Below are 18,523 nucleotides of genomic sequence, written 5' to 3'. Positions count from 1 at the left end.
TTTCACCTTCGCAGCAAGCAGCAGCAGGGCAGACCTCTCCTTCCTTTTGTGCCCCGCCCTCGCGGACGTTACATCAGGCGAGGGTGGGACGTGGAAGGAAGGAGTTGCCTGCCCTGCTGCTGCGAAGCTGAAAGGAGGCATTTAAGGTTAGTTCTGGGAGCGACGGAGGGCGGGCAGGCCAACCCCAATGTTTCCCTGAAAAATAAGACAGCCCCTGAAAATAAGACCTAGCGCATTTTTGGGGGCAAAAATTAATATAAGACAGTGTCTTATTTTCGGGGAAACACGGTATGTGGACACACCTATATAGGCTATCATCATAGGCCAACCACCACCTCCAGAAAACCTGCACAGAGCAAAAAAACTCAATATATATAGAGAAAAAGGCAATCTTCAGTAAAAACCGGAGGGTATGCTAGTGACTAATTCTTAATTCAAATACACAAGCAACATCCATGAAGTGCTAGTAAGCAACTAAATTGTGCTAGCGGAAGAGTAATTATATATGGTAAGAACTAACAGGGACAATCAAATTATAAAGAATTACGGTTTGAAGTATAGAATTAATTCACCACAAAGGCAGAAATACTTAGCTTAATCCAAAAAAGAAGAGCAGAATTGCTTATTTCATAAGTCGCTCAAAATGGGTGAATCATCCAAAAGAAGGAAACGATAGAATCCAAAAATTCAATAACTTCTCCCGACATCCATACACAGACTTTTTTCTCGTTGTCCCATATAGTATAATCAAACCAATCTCTCTCTCGACAGTGAATTCCCTCTGTCTCGCTACTTCATCAGGAGAGGGTATGCATAACTTCCATCTTCCTTGCTGCCCTTTTCTATATATATATTGAGTTTTTTTGGTCTCTGCAGGTTTTCCGGAGGTGGTAGTTGGCCTATGATGATAGCCTATATAGGTGTGTCCACATAGTTGGTATCCTTGACTTGTGAGGCCTAATTTGATATATATTATAAATGACTCTTGATAATTACACAAACAGCATTCTATGTTTTAGAGCAAATATATATTAATACAAGGAAATAAACCATTTACCATAAAACCTAATTGCTTTGAATCACTTTGGATTGAAAAGTTCAAATCTTTGGTCAATTAAAATTTTTCCCTCGTTTCCTCCAGGAATTAAAATGCAGCAGTCGACTGTAAGGACAGAGAAAAATATATCTTAGGATTTTGCCAAAAACATACTTAAATTGTTCATTGCATGGGTACTCCTAGCATCATATTAAAGTTCCTGTTCACTACTTGCCCACAGATGTTTGAGATTTTGAAACGTGGAAGTAGGTCAACGAAATGTCCATCTGTTACTTGGTGGCCTCCAGTTTGTTTTCAAGATCCGTTTTTCAACAGTCAGCACCACCAAATACCAGTTGTATTGCTCTTCTGTGCTTAGCTTGTAGTGCACTTATATTTTTTATTAACTTCAGGCTAAGGCATGAAGCAGCCTTAGCGACTTACTAGACAGGCAGTACATAGTAGGAATGTGGCAAGAGGAAGGCTGCTCATGTATGTATTCCTTTGTAGGTTCTTGTGGAGAGATAGTCAAGTCTCCGCACCTAGTTCTGTTTTAGATTATGCCACTAAAGTTCAGTTCACAGCTACTAAACTCAGTCATCAAATTCAAAGTTTGTTTCATCATACAGCTCAGGACGAGATGACTTGGAATGCCGGGAATATTTCACTTGCAGGAAATCACCAATTTCATCAAGTGCGTTCAACACCTGCAAAATCATTGCAACATTATCAGTTTCCTTAACAGTTAGCCATATATGATGAATAACACAAAAGGAAAAGCTGAAAAGTCTGAATTATTCAGTTGTTTAACCTGTCATGCCTATTGCAAACGTCTTAATAAGACACTCATTGAGCAAAAGGATACACTACCATCAAGAAGTAGCTATAGTTACACTAAGGGGGGGGGGATGTTATCAATGTGGTCTACAAGTCAGGTTACATTAGCACAGCACCCCATTTTATGCAATGAGACCCTGTGCTAAAAACAGCAGCCCATGTTGATGATTTTCTTCTAAAAGAGTTACAATAAATAGAACCTCACAACATATAATGGCTTATCCACCATCCCCATTCAATGAGTCTTAGCAAGCACAAAAGGTTTTTTTTTTTTTAATCAAATTCTCTCATAGCAAAATCAGTCCTGTCTACAAGAACAGCTGCCCACAGCTGGCTAATTCAGTACTTTTGTAAGACAAAATGTTTTAAAAGTTTTACCTGGGTAAAGAATGGTCATTACATACACCCCCCCCAACACTTAATGTGATGAGGTCTATGAAAGAGAGACCTGCAGCTAACAAGAATGCACACAATTTAGCTGCCCATGAACACAGAAAGGTTGCCAATAAAGTTTGGCAACAGAAAATAAGAGGAATCAATCCAAAGGACAAAAGACAGACTGAATATGACCCCAAACCACGCTCAAGGGGGCTAGAGAAGCCAGGTCACCGGGAGTCAAGAGAAGACCAGCGAGAAGAAGAATAAGAGAAGCTTCAGAAGTGTAAGACAGGTGGAAGGAATCACAGTAAGATGCCTAGAAACTAGGAGCAATGAAAGCACCTCACAGAAAGAGAAGGCTGGAGAGGAAACTCCAGCTGAGCTACGTGTAGTCCAGGCAATTAGTAGGCAAGGTAGATTATAGCATGTATGTATTTGTACATCTTGACAAAACTTACAATTTTGTTAACAGTGTAACAATACTAAAATGATTAAATATATGCATAAATACAATCAATGAAGTAAACATGAAGATGTGTGTTTTTCTGTTCCTTGGTAGGGGAGACACTTCAGCCCCGTGGGCTGAAAAAATAAGAGAGACAATTAGACTCAGTTATAGGCCCAACCAGTAAAAATCTTTATTGGTATCTCACTAAGCCAAAATACAAAATAATTGTTCTCTCTGGAGCAAGTTGGCAGACAGCAAAGCAAGACACAAGAACTGAATAACAAAGATTGCTCAGTAACATCTCTCTTAGCCATTACATATATACCGTTTGTAAGTTTTGTTTTCTCCCAAATCATGTGATTTCTCCTAAACTATAATCATTAGGTAGCCTATGCCATATATGGATGTTCCTGTATCCTGTATTATATCAGTATCTCCTGATGTGTGCACGTGCACACTCGGTGGCCATTGGCTAATTAGTTATCAGTACTGCGTGCAAACTAAAACAATACCCTTGTGTCCTCTCTCCCCAAGACTGAAACATTCTGGGCATCTTAGGCTCACTGTGTTCTCACCAGTCTGTCACCACGTCCCAAGGTTATATCCACCTTATATGAAAGGCATAGTCTTAGCTCCAGCCAAACTTGCATCCTTGAAGTGTCATTCCTCAGTCCTGAGAAAGCACTTTATGTTTACAAAGACGCAAAGTTATGAGAACCAAACAGAGCAATGTAAAGGCTTTTGTAACAGGCCTAGCATAGGAAGGAATATACAGATGGTACATTGAATCCTAGTAATAGGACTAACAAGATACAGTATCAGAGATATAAACATTTAACAGCACTGCAAAACATTCATACAACAGATATATGAGAAATGCCAGCAGAATATAAGTAATACCATAATAGGCAGTATGGAAGAACATTCATTTAACAAATATAATACTCAATGTCAGCATAATGCAAATGAAACACCTTAAGATGCATGCAGTAGAACATTCAACAGATATGAGGCTAATGCTGTTTGTACAATACAATGAAACATCTCAATAGGCAACCAAGGGGGAATGTGCAGTTGAGATTCTGTACAGATAGGACAAGATGGGTAGCACTAAATCATTAGGATAGATAGAGGAATGGCTAAACTGAGGCAAATTGTATGCACAGTAGAAGATATAAAGAATTAAGTTATAGGGTGTGCAGCAAGCTAGTCTAGATGCAGACTGAGGGGGTCTTTTACAAAATGTTGGTAAGCCCAACGTGGGCTTACTGCACGCTAAAACAGAAGTACCGCTGGCCCAACATGTCCGCCAGCGGTAGTTCCAGCTGGAGTGCGCACTGGGACATTTTTTTTATCCCTTTAGCATGGCGCTATCCCAGTGGTAATCGAGCATTGCCGCACGCTGCCCGGTTATCGCAGGAGCCCTTACCACCACCTCCATGGGTGGCGATAAGTGCTCCCCTGCCACATGGCCACACGGTAAGAGTTTCAAAAGGCCATCGAGCAGGAAAGCCAAGATCTGTGGCAAGGAAGACTGAAGGGCGAAAATTACCCGTACAAGTACCAAGACTCAAAAACTCTCTAAACCCTGGCATAAGCAGATGAGTAGAACGCTTCTGCGTCTGCAACAAGGTAGTAATAACCAAACTGGAATATCCTTTCTTCCTTAACGCTGACCTCTCAAGACGATCAAAATGGGATGGATTGTTCATTTGAAATGAATCCTGACAAAGATGGTCCGGAGAAGGGAGCAGGTGCAGAGGTTTGTCCATCATCAGGTGAATGATATCTGTGTGCCTCCTTGGCCAATCCGTAGCAATCAGGACCACTAGACCCAGATGAAGCACGACTCTGTGGAGCACAATGCCTATCAGTGGCCATGGTAAAAATACGTATAGGAGGCCTCTCGACAGCCATGGCTGAAGCAGAGCATCTAGGCCTTTGGAACAGTGCTCCTTTCTTCTGCTTAACAATCTGGGAGTTTTTGTGCTTCAACACAATACCATGAGATCCAGAATCGGAGTGCCCCTTTTCTGAGTTACCAACCGAAAGGCCTTCTCTAATAGCTCCTACACCGCCAGATCCAAAGAGTTCCAGCTGAGAAAATCCGCCTACACATTTAGCGTCCATGTGATGTGTGCCGCTGAAATGCGAATCAAATTCTGCTTTGCTCACCGAAGTAGGAAGCACATCTCCTCTGAGTGCTGTGGGTACTGCTCTGTTTGTTGATATAGGCCACTGTAGTGACATTGTTTGACAATATCCTGACCTGCTTGCCCTTGAGGTGGAAAGCCAAGAGAACCTTGCGAACAGCTTGGAGCTCTAGGCAATTGATTAGTCACAACAACTCTGACCTGGTTCTACACTTTAGGTGTTGAGGTGGAGACAATGAGCTTTCCAGTCTGTCAGGCTGGCATCCATGACCACCACCATCATTCAAGGCGGTAAAGCCAGCGGCATCCCCTGAAGGTTGGCCAAATAGAGGCCCCAGGACATATTGTTCCTGGCTGAAGGTGTAGGTTGTAGTGTTGGGATACTGGGGACCAAACAGGACAACACAGACTGCTGAAGAGGCCGCACATGTGCCCTGGCCCATGGCACCACCTCTAAGTGTTGCTGCCATGGATCACAGTACCTGGGTATAATCCCAGGTGCGTGGCTTTGGAACCCACAACAAACTGTGGATCTGTGCTTGAAGCTTGTCCCTCCGGAGGTCCGGGAGAAAGACTCTCCTGAGCCATACCGAAAAGAACTCCAGATGCTCCAGAACTTGAGTGGAAATCAGTGACTCTTGGGTAGATTGACCACCCAACCCAGAGACTGTAGAAGAGATACTACTCTGGAAATGACATAATGGCTCTCCTGTGCAGAGGATGCCCTGATCAACCAGTCATCCAGATAAGGATGTATCCCGATCCCTTTTTTGCAGGAATGCCACCTTCACCAACACTATGACTTTGAAAAAGGTCCTAGGGGCTGTCGACAACCTAAAGGGCATTGATTTGAACTGAAAGTGGTGTCCGAGAATAGCAAAGTGCAGAAAACTCTGGTGAGGAGGCCAAATGGGAATATGTAAATAAGCCTCCTTTAGATCCAGAGAGGTAACATACACTCCAGGCTGCACTGCTGCAATCACCAAGCAGCTTGAGGTAGAGAACCGGTCAGAAGGTACCTCCCTTTTCTGAAGCCATGACGTAGATGGAGTATCTGCCCAGGGCTTGTTCTAGTGCTGGTACCAGAACCACAGCCCCTAGGTCCTATAAGGAGTGAAGTGTGATTAGCAGCGCCTCCCTTTTGCGGAGGGAGGGAGGTTTGCACAGGGACTCTAACAAAATCTACAATTGTGGAGGCAAACTAATTTGTAGCCATCTCTAATAATAACCAAGTCCCACTAGTCTATAGTAACCTTGGCCCATAAAATAGGATAGGCCTCCTCCTATTAGACAAGGCGGAGAGTGGATTGACAACCCATCATTGGGAAGGTCGGGAGGCTGAGGAAGATCAGATAGGCTGACCTGGGGAGCATTTATCAAAGGAAAAGGACTGCCTCCTCTGATATCGAGGCCTGCAACCAACCAGTGCAATATCTCTTGGAGTCTTTTAGGCGAGAACAAGACTGAGCCATCCTGGAAGAACCCTTAGGTTAAGTTTTGAAGTCCCTAAGTCTTTAACCAGCTTCTCCAAGTCCTCCCCCCAAAGAGATGGTTACTCCAGACAGTGCTTGGAGGCAGCGTCCGCCGCTCAGTGACACAGCCACAACAAACATCTGGCCATGATGGCCAAAACCATTTGTTTAGGTGACATCCTATCAAGATTATACAAGGAATCAGCCAAATATGCCAATCTAGTTTTCATGCTAGGCCCCCTGGGACTCAGAGTCTGACAGAGCATCTCTGCTGCCTGCTGAACCCAGCTAAGACAAGCTTGGGCAGCATACCCAAGAACTACATACTGCTGCCTGTAGGGACACGACAGCCACTTCAAAGGAGAGGTTCAGAGTGGATTCTAGCCTATGATCCTGGACATCCATTACTGCAACGCCACCCTCAACTGCAAGAGTAGTTTTCTTAGCACGGCCATCAGAGAATCCACCTTGAGCAGCTTTAACTTCTCCAGCTCCTCAGAAGAGATGGGGTAAAGAGGACACAAAAAGCGCCGCTGATAAGCGGAGAACTCGAACGCCCCACGAGAAAACACAAACAGAGAAAAGAGTGGGATGTTTGACCACGGAAAAACAAATCCTGGAGACAAAAATGTTGTGTCGAGACTTTTTTTTATACATTTTTGTCTCCAGGATTTGTTTTTCCGTGGTCAAACATCCCACTCTTTTCTCTGTTTTTAAAGAGGACACAGCCTGTGCCACTTTCAAACTGGCATCCGGAGTGGACCATTGAGCTGTCTGAATGGCCTCATGAACAGGAAAGGACCTAGGCAGCCAATTAATGCTAGCCATATTAGGGTTAGCCGCCACAGTAGCAGGGTTCTTCAGAGCTTTCGTGATAAATATGAAGGCAACTCCTTCCTTACAAAAACACCAGACTGCAGTGGGTCATCAGCCTCATCCGCCACAAGCTCCCCCTCTTCCACAGGATCAAGGAAAGTGGAAGACATGGTGACAGACAAAACAGCACTCTCTGATAGCCAATGAAGAGGGGAGATATCTCCCTCAGAAGACATCCATTCTCCTTCTCTTGGAAGAGTCCTCCTGTCCCATTAGAGAAGCAGCCTGTAAAACAAGTGGCTAATGGGACCGTTTCAGGAAATATGCCTGATGGAGCAGTACAACAAATTTAGAAGTAATGGGCTCCTGTACAGCACAGTTCATCTGAAACCCAGCCAAATCAGCAGAGCCCATCCCCAAGGGAGAAAACTGCAATGCTACTGCTGACTGAGCCATGCCCTGGCCTGCTTTCTTAGCAGGGGGAGAATTGCAGCAGTCCAAGATGTCCATGGGAATCACTATGCCCGTGAGGGAGAGAAAAGAAGAACACGGCAGCACATCCCGTGTGGGAAATAAAGGCCCCGCCATCTCGTCCTCACTCCCAGTCGATTTGGAGCCCACTGTGCAATTAGAACACTGCCCCAGTGCTGCTCTCCGTTTCCCACAGCCAGAGCAGTGCTTCACTAATTCTGCAGCCATCAGGAACTCCAACAAGAAAATAATATAAAGCATACGCGCCGCAAACCAGAGAGCAGTGAAGATTGCCATTTCTCTACAGCAGCCAAGCTGGGTGTCAAGCAGCGAAGCCTCTCCCCTCCAATTTCAGCCATAGCAGCAGTGAAACTGCTACTAATTGTGTGTGTGTGTGTGTGTGTTCCTTTGTCCCTGAAACTCCCCTGCTCTAGGGTCCCCCCCCTCCATGAGGCAGGAAGGAGCCAGCAGCAGAAGGGGGGCAGGGGTAGGACAGGGACCTGGCGCCATCAAGTGTAACCCAGAAATAAGCACCACTTAGCCTATATCCCTAAGCTCGAATGAATTAGGAAACAGCAAAACAGGAACTAAGCAGCAGAGCAAGCCAAGAGCTTGTGAAAGACTGTCCATCTGCCTGCCGGAGATAGAGAATACTGACTGGTCAAGGAGCATACAGTCCTACATCAGAATGCAGTTCAGTGTTCTCTTTTCTCCACCTTCTGGTAGATGATCATAACCCATGAGTTTGGATTCATCAGCTGCTGATGACAAGGAAGCATGCAATAATTTTATTCCTAATGCTCTGATGCTGCTCCTAACCTACTCTAAAAGGGTATCTGAAGGTACTTACTGTGTCTAACATCTGCTTTGTATGTGCAGCCGATACACAAAATCGTGCTCTGGACTCTGTAATAGGAGTAGCAGGAAATCCAACCACGACAACTCCAATCTTCTTCTTCAGCATGTGTCTTGCAAATGCACTACAGGAAAAAAAGAAATCCATAACATAACATTACAGGAAAAATTTGCAAGTGCCCAGTCATTTAACATCTCCCCACCTTCATCAAGCCGTACAGAAACTAAGGAATCTTTCAATGTGCTCAGCATACAGCAGGGACCTTATTTGTTTTTTTTTTTTAGTATAAGATTAATGGCATTTATTAGATTTTATGTTTGTCATGGTGGTTGTTATGTGTTTTTTTTTTTTAATCATATTTATTACATATTTGCATATTGTCAATTGCAACATTTTATTCAATCACTGAATAAGGAAAGACTTGCGCAGAACTTGGGAGCTAAGGTGAAATACTTTTTTGAAAAAATTTCTATGACAAACCCTTCCATTTCTGGGCTACATAGGGCGCTGTGGGAGAATATAAGCCCCAGGAATCTGACGCAATTGAAAGAGCGCTGGGAAAAAGATTTAGGAATTAGTCTAACGACATGGGATATTAATAAGCAGTTGAAAGGAATACCAAAAGTGGTTGGTGGTGCACAATATAGGGAATGTGCCTTTCGTTTCATACATCGCGCCTATATGTCTCAAGTACAACTAGCAAAATTTGGAGGAACACAGACATCGTTGTGTAGGCGCTGTGGAAATGCGGAAAATACCTTTTATCATGGCTTTTGGGGCTGTAGGAAAATTAAAGCATTCTGGGGGAAAATATCTAATTACCTGTCCACACTATTAGGATATAGGATAGTGGGCACACCCCAGCAGTTGTTGTTGAATCTGCCGGGATCAGTTGGGACAGGGACACTCCTATTTCGTAAACTTACCTTGCTGGCAAAGAAATGTATCTTGCAGTATTGGACGTCTGATACGGGGCCTGAGTTTTGGCATTGGCGAAACTTGGTTCATCAGTTGATGATGTGGGAAGCAAAAGAAGCCAAACGTGGGCCCAAACGGAAACTTGCTTTTTTAAAACTTTGGGGCAAATATATAGACTCTTTGACTCACAGGGGGAGAAGCTTGGTCCTTAATACACTGTAGTGGCTGTAAATTGATTAGTTTGGAATCAGACATGAGCGGAGAATCAGGGGGGAGGGGTTGGGGGGTGGGAAGGGAAGAGATGTAAAAGGAAGCATAATGGAGTCATTGGGGAGATGGATACTATCGGGGCAAAGAATTTAGTATGGGACTGTAATTTTTGCCAATATTAATATCGTTCTGGGATGGATCTATAAGTAATGTCTAAAGGTTGGGACACATACTAGTCTCTGGGGAGGACCTGGAGACTTGACTCCCTTGTTTATGTCATTGAAGAGTTGGTGTCCTAACTGCATTGCTGTTTTAGTGCTGGATGTTGATTTTCTCCAGTGTTGCTTGATGATTGTAAGACTATGCTTCGCTAAAAAAGGAAGAGAGTGATAATGTAAAAGGGGGGGGGGGGGGGGGGGGACTGAACACCTGACACGAGTTAATGGTTGCATTATTTTAGTGTATGTTCAATAAAACTTATTTAATTAACAGTTGAAGAACACAGAGGGAGGGGAGGGGGGGAGATAAAATGATAAAAAATTTGATGACTGTTAGTAGCACACTGATTCACTTGTTTACTTGACCCGGAATGTATCTATGTATATTCAGAATGTGGAATGTGATTTCTGTTTGAAGTGTCATCAATAAAAACGTTGAAACATAAAATCATATTTATTGTATTATTGTTATTGAAGGTTAACAACAGATTTTCAGGTTACAGCCATGTTGATTGACATTCCCATATTTCAACATTTTCCCATTTTTCTCTCCCCCCCCCCCCAAATTCTCCCCCCCCTCCCTTTCCTCCCAATCAAATCCCCCCTTCCCCTCCCCTCCCCAACTCAAGCATTCAAAATTCTGCTTTTAACAACTGGTGTCAGTGTATCCCAGTAGGGGGACCAGATTCTACAAAACAAGTCTCCAGATTCTGATGCAAGGTCCGTTATACTATGTCTTTCCAAAGCACACATTTGTATCATTAATGATCTCCAGCGGCCAACTGAGGGCTGTTCCTCAGTCAGCCATACTTGCAGAATAGTTTTCTTCCCCATCAACGTTGCCCGCTGAAGGAACGCTCTTACTCCAGCTGGGGCTTGTCCCTGGATTGTAAATGTGTGAAAAAGTTGCTTGGGGGAGTGGTGCCATCTAACACGCCACATACTTGAAACTTGTTCTGCTATACTTTTCCAAAAGCCATGAACTTTTGAGCAGGTCCAAAACATATGGCCCAAATGTGCATTTGCGCGACCACATTTCGGATATGAGTCATTGTCTCTCAGTTTAGCCCGATACGCTCTGTGCAGCGATATATTTAGGCGAAATACAAATTCGTATTGGGTTTCCCACCACAGCGCATTTTCAGTTAGCTTGTATATCCGTTTAATGCACCCTTCCAGTTGTTCTTGAGTGATTCTCACTCCAAGTTCTACATTCCACTGCTGTGTCACCACTGAATAGTTTGCAGGTTTAGTGTGCTCTCTCAAGTGTGAATGAAAATATTTTAACGGGACTCTAGCCTGTGCATTCAGGCCTAACAGTTCGTTAAAGCTCTCCCAAGTTTCCATTGTCAATGTCTCTTTCGGCAGGGAGCGCACATAATGTTGTAGCTGTAGATATGCAAAAATGTCCGTCTCCGGCAGCTTGAACTCTCCACAGAGTTCGCCAAATGGTTTCATCATGCCTTGCTCATTCACCACATGATACACATAGCTCACCCCTTTCTTTACCCAATTTTGGAACGTACGGGAAGTGGTACCCACTGGAAATTGTGGATTTCCCTTTATTGGCAGCATGGGAGAACTGACCTTATTAAGGGTAAGGAATTTGCATAGCCATTTCCAGGTATATCTCAAGGGTTGAAATATCGGGGCTGCCAAACCCAGTTTCTGTGCCTGACCCCCCGGGGCCTGCAACCAACTTGCAAAATGTTGGACTTTAAACCAGTGTAACTCGACCGTCGGAGGAGACCGAATCAAGATGGCGGCAAGAGCGGAAGTCGGAACTCGAAGCTCTTGAACCTACCCTGAACGCCTTGTCGAAGGGCAATTTCTCTGACCTAGCGATGGGAAAGAGAAAGGGGAAAGCAGCGGTTCCTACCTCCATGGTCCCGCAGTTAACTCCAGCTTTGCGCCAGACGACTTTGGATAGTTTCAGAGTGATAGTTCCTGGTGAGCGTACTTCCACCTCAAACGACCCGGTCCTATCGAGGACCGAGTGCAGCATAGAAGGAGTAACGTTGAGTCCTCCTTCCCATACCGCACCTCCGCGACCCGGAGACGATTTGTCGCTCATGGGGTCACATCGCATAGAAGCCATGGAACTTCCTGGAGCTTCAGCGTCTGAAGGAGGACCCATGAGGACTTCAACCCCAGGCAGAGAAACAACGATGCATGATTCCGTTTGTGAACCAGCTATAACTGCCCAGGAGATCGGGACCGTGAGTACCGGAGGAATCAAAAAACCAGCGGTAGTTACTATGAGTATGTTATGGGACGCTATCCAGGGAGTAAATAACACTTTGAATCAAATGAATACCTCAGTTAATAGAGAAATAACTGATTTAAAAAACTCTAATCAGATAATTTCAGAACAGATTCAAATACAGAATGTTAAGATTTCAACAAACCAAGAAGAAATTCAGAAATTGCATAATCTCACAGAAGCTCTAATTAAGGATAGAGATACCCAGGACAGAAAGCTTGAATACCTTGAAAATTGTGGACGAAGGAACAATTTAAGATTTTTAAATTTCCCGAAATCCCCTTTGATAAATGCAGTGGATATGCTTAAAAGATACTTTAAAGATGTATTGGGAATTCCGGAGGAGGCATACCCGCCTATAACAAGAACTCAATATATTACAGGAAAACCCGGATTACCTAAAGATAAAACTCAAGCTGACCCTCCTGCTGAATTGAATTTAACAGAGTTCCTGGAAACCTCTCTTGAATTTATCTCTGAAAGAACAACATTACTGGTAACATTCGTACTTGAACCTGATCGGAATAATATTCTTCGATTATATTTCAGACATATAAATGATTTATTTTTGGGACACAGGATACAAGTTTTCCCTGATTTGGCTCGAGCCACTCAGAGGAAAAGAAAAGAATTGTTGATTTATAAAGCTAGAGTTCTAAAGTTAGGGGGAACCTTTGTTTTGAAATTTCCTTGTAGGTGTTGCATTACCTTTAATTCGGTTAATTACCTCTTCTTTAACTCTACGAAGTTGTCGGATTTTATTGAATCAAAAGAAAGAAGTGTTTTGCCCTTGGAGGCGAACCCGTAATAAGAGTATGCTGTTAATATTTGGCTGTGCAAGTATGTTTCACCCTTCCGCTGTGTAGTATTAATATTATTTTACTTATATTATAATTTCCTAGATCTTGATTCAAATATTGTGGACAAAAGTAAAAATATTTTCCTGTAAACTTTTTTTTTTTCCGGTAATATATTACCTTATAAAGTCTTTTTTCCGAATTTCTGTAACATTTATGTTTTTGTAGATGTAGATGTAAAATTTATAAATAAAGAATATTAAAAAAAAAAAAAAAAAAAAAAAAAAACCAGTGTAACTCAGATGTTGTGAGGGTAAAATGTTCTGTATTCCTAAACCAATCTGAGAGATGTCGTATCCCGCTAGCTATGGACAGGAGGCGCAGATTTAACACTCCCAGGCCCCCCTTCTCCTGGGGCAGCTGGGACCTTATTGTTTAAATGCAAGGCTGCGCTTCAGTCCTTGGTGCAGTTACTCTTAATGTATCCTGTATATCATTGATAAGATACAAAATAAAAATTGAACAGCAAGGCTTAATATTTTGATGTTCTAAGATTTGCCAGATGAGAAAGTGTACATTTGGTACTTGCAAAAGTAGTGTTGGAAAATTTAATATGCAAATCAAAAGCAAAATTTCTACTACTGAAAAGGTTATGCCATACAGTTTTGAAAAAAATTGAAATTTACACAATAATCTCTTTCTTCTATGATCGTTGCGGTTGCCTGGGTCATGCCTTGTCCGGGTAAGCAGAACCAATGTTTCAGCTAACGTACGATGCTGCTTTCACAAAAAAGGAGTAGTGCAGACTAGCAAGCGATATATGGTTTGTAAGTATATGCCAAGGTTTCGCAACTGTTTATTTTTAGATTGGCTTAGTTAAAACAAAAACAACACAAAAACAAAACAAACACAGCTGTGCAAAGTTCTGACCAAGGCCAAGATGCATCAACCAAACGTAAAAGGAACGCATTACTTTTAAAGTATGCACATTAGTCCACAAAATCATTCACGGTGAAGCCCCAGCCTACATGTCTGAGTTAATAGACTTACCACCCAGAAACGCTAAAAGATCATCCCGAACTTTCCTCAACCTCCACTTCCCTAATTGCAAGGGCTTGAAATACAAGACGCTGCACGCGTCAACCTTTTCTTACATGAGCACGCAGTTCTGGAATACACTGCCGCGCAACCTGAAAACGATCTACGAGCAAGCCACCTTCCGCAAACTATTGAAGACCCATCTTTTTGATAAAATTTACGGAAAGAACCAAAACACAAAGTCCACACTCACTGTCCAGTAATGCATCAATACATCCACTTCTGAACTCTCATCCCCCGTAATCTCACCTCACTTATACCTTTATTCACAGAAAAATGTATACCATATGTCTTCTTGTTATTATAAATTACACTTTTAGCTTCCCGTTGTCTCCTTCCAATGTTTCACGGTTCTTTTCCATTGTTATATTCCTTAACGATACCTTGATTTTGTCTCGCATAACTCTTCACAATGTAATCCATAACCGAGTTGTAACAAATTGTATTCCCATCATTCATAATGTATTGTAAGCCACACTGAGCCCGCAAAAAGGTGGGAAAATGTGGGATACAAATGCAATAAAATAAATAAATAAAAATAAATGTAAAACGTAAAAGTTCTTACCGAATTTGAAAAAACGAAGAATGCACTAAAAAAACACCTCAGAAATGTTCGGTGTGGTATTCAAAAGTCGGATGCATGAATACCTTTGGTAAAGTGTCGGTACGTAAAAAAACCCAAAAGTGCCTATGGACAACCGTTATGGACGTCCTTCGCCCCCCCCCCCGCCCGAGGTCGCCGCTGCTCCCCGCTCCCCCCTGCATTAAAAAAATCGTGATTTTAGGCAGCCCCAGCCCCCCTCTCTTCCTTCCTCTCTCTCTTTCTAAACAGCTCCCGCCATCCTCTGCCCCGCCGCCCCCCCTGAGGTCATCGCCGCCGCTTCCCCCTCCACAAGGCCCCCCCACCTCTGTGTGAAGGCGCTGCGAGGGCAAGAACAGCTGATCCTCTTCGCTGAAGAGTCTTCGGACGTCCCTCCTTTCGTCCAGGGCCCACCCTCGTCTGACGTAAGTAACCTACGTAGGTTACTTACGTCAGATGAGGGCAGGCCCTGGACGAAAGGAGGGACGTCTGAAGACTCTTCAGCGAAGAGGATCAGCTGTTCTTGCCCTCGCAGCGCCTTCACACAGAGGTGAGAGGCGCTGCGAGGGCCCAGTAAGACGGAGGGGGGGCCCGGGGGAGCGGTGGCGACGACCTCAGGGGGGGCGGCAGGGGCAGGGCGGGAGCTGTTTAGAAAGAGAGAGAGGAAGGAAAGAAGGGAGGGGGGCCGGGGCTGCCTAAAATCACGATTTTTTTAATGCAGGGGGGAGCAGGGAGCAGCAGCAACCTCGGGCGGGGGGGGGGGGGGGGGAGGATGCCCACAAGGATGTGTTATGACGTGTCTGTATGACAGCTCCGGCCTTACGTTAAATATATCACAGTAAATGAGTTGGTGCAATCGTCGGTATGGTTAGTGCATCCCAAATCGTCCACATTACAATGGTAGTTACTCGTTTGTATTCCATTTTCGTTACCTGCTACTGCCGTCGGAAAAAAACTGTTTAGTGCATGCCACGGTTTACTACTTGTTCGTTAATGGCTCGTTATTTGCTCGTTAAAGGCTCGTAAAGTTTAGTGCATCTGGCCCCAAGTTAGATTCATGTCTGTTTTGATCTTGTTTTTAGGGTGTGTGATAAGGGGTATACTTTGTTTTAACCCCTTTTAGGTAGGTATCCATGAAAAATGAGTAAACAGTATGTTCTCTTGGTGCACTGTGCACTAGATACACATTTTTGTATTCACCATATATTTCAGTGGTTATCTTTTATTACTGATGAAATGCATGGAACACTGTTGTACATACTATCTTTAAAGTTATTTTATTTTCCAACACACACATTGTCACACTGAATATACCTGTTCTCTGTATGTATTGATTTCGATATTTTTAAGTTAAAATGTTCTGATTTTTTATTCATTGTGTTTTAATGTTTAAGAATATTTAGTTTTTTACCCCTGATGCAGCCTGAGGGAGAAACATGGCCACATCGGGTAACACTTAATAAACCACTTCTTGTTTTTGTTCTGATCTACTTTGTTGTTGTGTATAGTTCTAAAGCAGATCTATGCCTCTTTAAAAAAAAAAATTTGCTTCTTTATGAGGTCAGCTACCTCTTCAACCTTGTCCCTGAAAAGAGATTGCCACCTCGGCAAGGTACATCTGCCAACCTCTCCTGAACCGTTGGTTCTAGGTCAGAGACACAGCCATGAGAGTCTGCACATCCCCACACCCATGGCGGACAGTCTGGTCACTATGTCAAAAGAATTGTATGTGCCCCTAGCCAGATACTTCCTACAATATAGCTGCTTACTCGCCAACTGGCAAGACTATGCAGCCTGCTCCTGTGGGAATGAATCCACAAGACTCGATGTACCGCATACCAAAGACCGAGTAAAGGCTCGTGTACAGCTGGTAGTACTGTATGTAGGCAATGAACATTGAGACCTGAAAAGCTTTCCTCCCAAACGAGTCCAGTGTCCGAGCCTCTCTACCTGGGGGAGCCAGGGTACAAGTCCTGGAACTCCTAGCTTGTTTGGTACAAAATAAGAACCTGTATATAATATTTAAACCACTGACTGTAACTTATATGTTATGTATTCATTTATTTACCCTAATTTTATTTCCTGATACTCTTTGCAACTAAATTGTAATAATATGCTGAACTACTTATTCTGTTAATAATGATCATCATTGTGACATAATGTAAGCCACATTGAGCCTGCAAATAAGTGGCATAATGTGGGATGCAAATGCAGCAAATAAATAAATAAATAACCACAGAAAGGCAGTACATCAAGTCCCATCCCTTTCGCCTTTTTTGAGGACAGATTCGACAACCAGAGTGGCAAGGGAGTTGTGCCCTTTCAAATCCAAGCTTTCTGGATAAAATACTGCATTATTCACCTTCTTGGGTGCAACCTGCACTGAAAAGGGAGATTCCCAGTTCTTCATCACTGTATCTTTAAGGCTAGGGTGCAATGGTACCCTAACCTCTTTCTTAGGAAGTGAGCCATAGTCCAGAACAGATAACATCTCTTCCCTAGGCTCTTCCTCCATCTCTAACTTAAATGGGATGGCAGAAGCCATCTACTCAACAAAACCAATGAAAGAGACCCTCAGGTGGAGATTTACGTCTCTACTGCGGTGGAGAGGGATCAGAAGGTATCTCAAGACTCTTCTTCCAGGAAGTAATGAGGGTCCTCTTCTGAGTCCAACGACTAGACTGAGTAAACCTGTGCGCACCTCAGATCAGTGGAACCATGTCCACACCCCAAAGTGCGCTGAGGTACAGCACTACTCACTGACTCCAGGGAAGCTTCCTCCCCCAATGCAAGAGCAGTACCAGCATCGAGGATTTCTCCACAGGCCTGGGGGTGTGTGGGGACTAAACACAATAACCGTACCTTGTTAGAGGGCTGGCAAAGATGGAAGTACAAAAATGACAAATAATGGTAATTTAGTACTCTGGGATTAGATCACAAACTTCCCACTCATGCAATCCAAATAACAGTCCAAATTATAAACACTAAGAGGAAAGGACACAAGGCTTAGGTATTAGAAAAATAGAAAAGCTGTTTTATTAAAGATGTCAGCAAATATAATTTAAGACAATACTTATACAGAATTACCCACAATGGATGTAGAACAATGATTTCATGTACCAATCAAGGCAAAGATAATGCTGGTCTTTATCTGTCATTATTTACTATATTTCTATATTCCTGATGTAGCAAGGTCTATGTAACATAGAAGGAAACAGCTCCTGCATAAAGTGTTGCAGTTTGGGACATAACAGATATATCAGTGTGTGTACATTCAGCACAGGACTGTTAAATCTATATTCACAGCTGAAGGGCCAGGAGCAGGACCACAGAAGACAAACACAAATAGGAACGGAGAGGTTATAGTCTTGAACGATTTTCAGAGGGCTCTGTTTGTGAGGAGCTGGCTAAACTAAAGGTGGAGAAAGCAATGGGGCTGGATGACATACATCCAAGGGTACTGAAGGAACTTAAGGAAGTTCTAGCGGCTCCTCTGGCTGACCTTTTTAATGCTTCTCTAGAGTCAGGAGTGGTCCCAGAGGACTGGAAAAGAGCTGATGTGGTCCCTGTCCACCAAAGGTGAAGGAAGAGGTTGGGAACTACAGGTAAGTCTGACTTCAGCAGTAAATAAAATTAATGGAAACACTTTTTAAGCAGAGAACAGTAAAGGTTTGGAATCCAATGGATTACAGAACCAGAGGCAACATGGTTTCACTAGAAGTAGCAATTAACAAAATGGGATGCAAAGCCAATACTACAGTAACTATGGTAGAAACTGGGTTTGAAAACATCCACAATATAAATCCTGCATACAGGGAATAGAATCTCAAATATTTAAATAAAGACACCTCAAACACTCCAAGTAGGGGACCACAGATGTACTATAAAGAACCCTCTACCATAATGGGAGTCCTGTTGCTATCATAGCTGTCAAGAAACAGGGAAAAAGATTCAGTGCAAAAAAACTCCCAA

The 18,523-nt window shown here is 43.2% G+C and overlaps 1 protein-coding gene across 2 annotated transcripts in view; it reads right to left on the bottom strand.

Annotated features, from left to right (window-relative positions):
• Window positions 1-220: 220 nt before the first annotated feature.
• Window positions 221-18,523, bottom strand: part of LOC115465679 (serine palmitoyltransferase 3-like) — a 247,587-nt gene continuing 229,284 nt past the window's right edge. For both annotated transcript variants that reach the window (XM_030196336.1, XM_030196337.1), the window contains exons 11-12: window positions 8,462-8,591; window positions 221-1,743 (exon numbers count right to left, since the gene is read on the bottom strand). In XM_030196336.1, coding sequence (XP_030052196.1) covers window positions 1,630-1,743; window positions 8,462-8,591 — 244 coding nt within the window. In that variant the 3' untranslated portion in view covers window positions 221-1,629. The remainder of the gene's footprint in view (window positions 1,744-8,461; window positions 8,592-18,523) is intronic.

Source organism: Microcaecilia unicolor, chromosome 3 (assembly GCF_901765095.1).
Source record: "Microcaecilia unicolor chromosome 3, aMicUni1.1, whole genome shotgun sequence".
Classification (NCBI taxonomy): domain Eukaryota; kingdom Metazoa; phylum Chordata; class Amphibia; order Gymnophiona; family Siphonopidae; genus Microcaecilia; species Microcaecilia unicolor.
The sequence above is the reverse complement of the archived record's forward strand: the minus strand, read 5'-3'. Positions and strand labels throughout refer to the sequence as shown.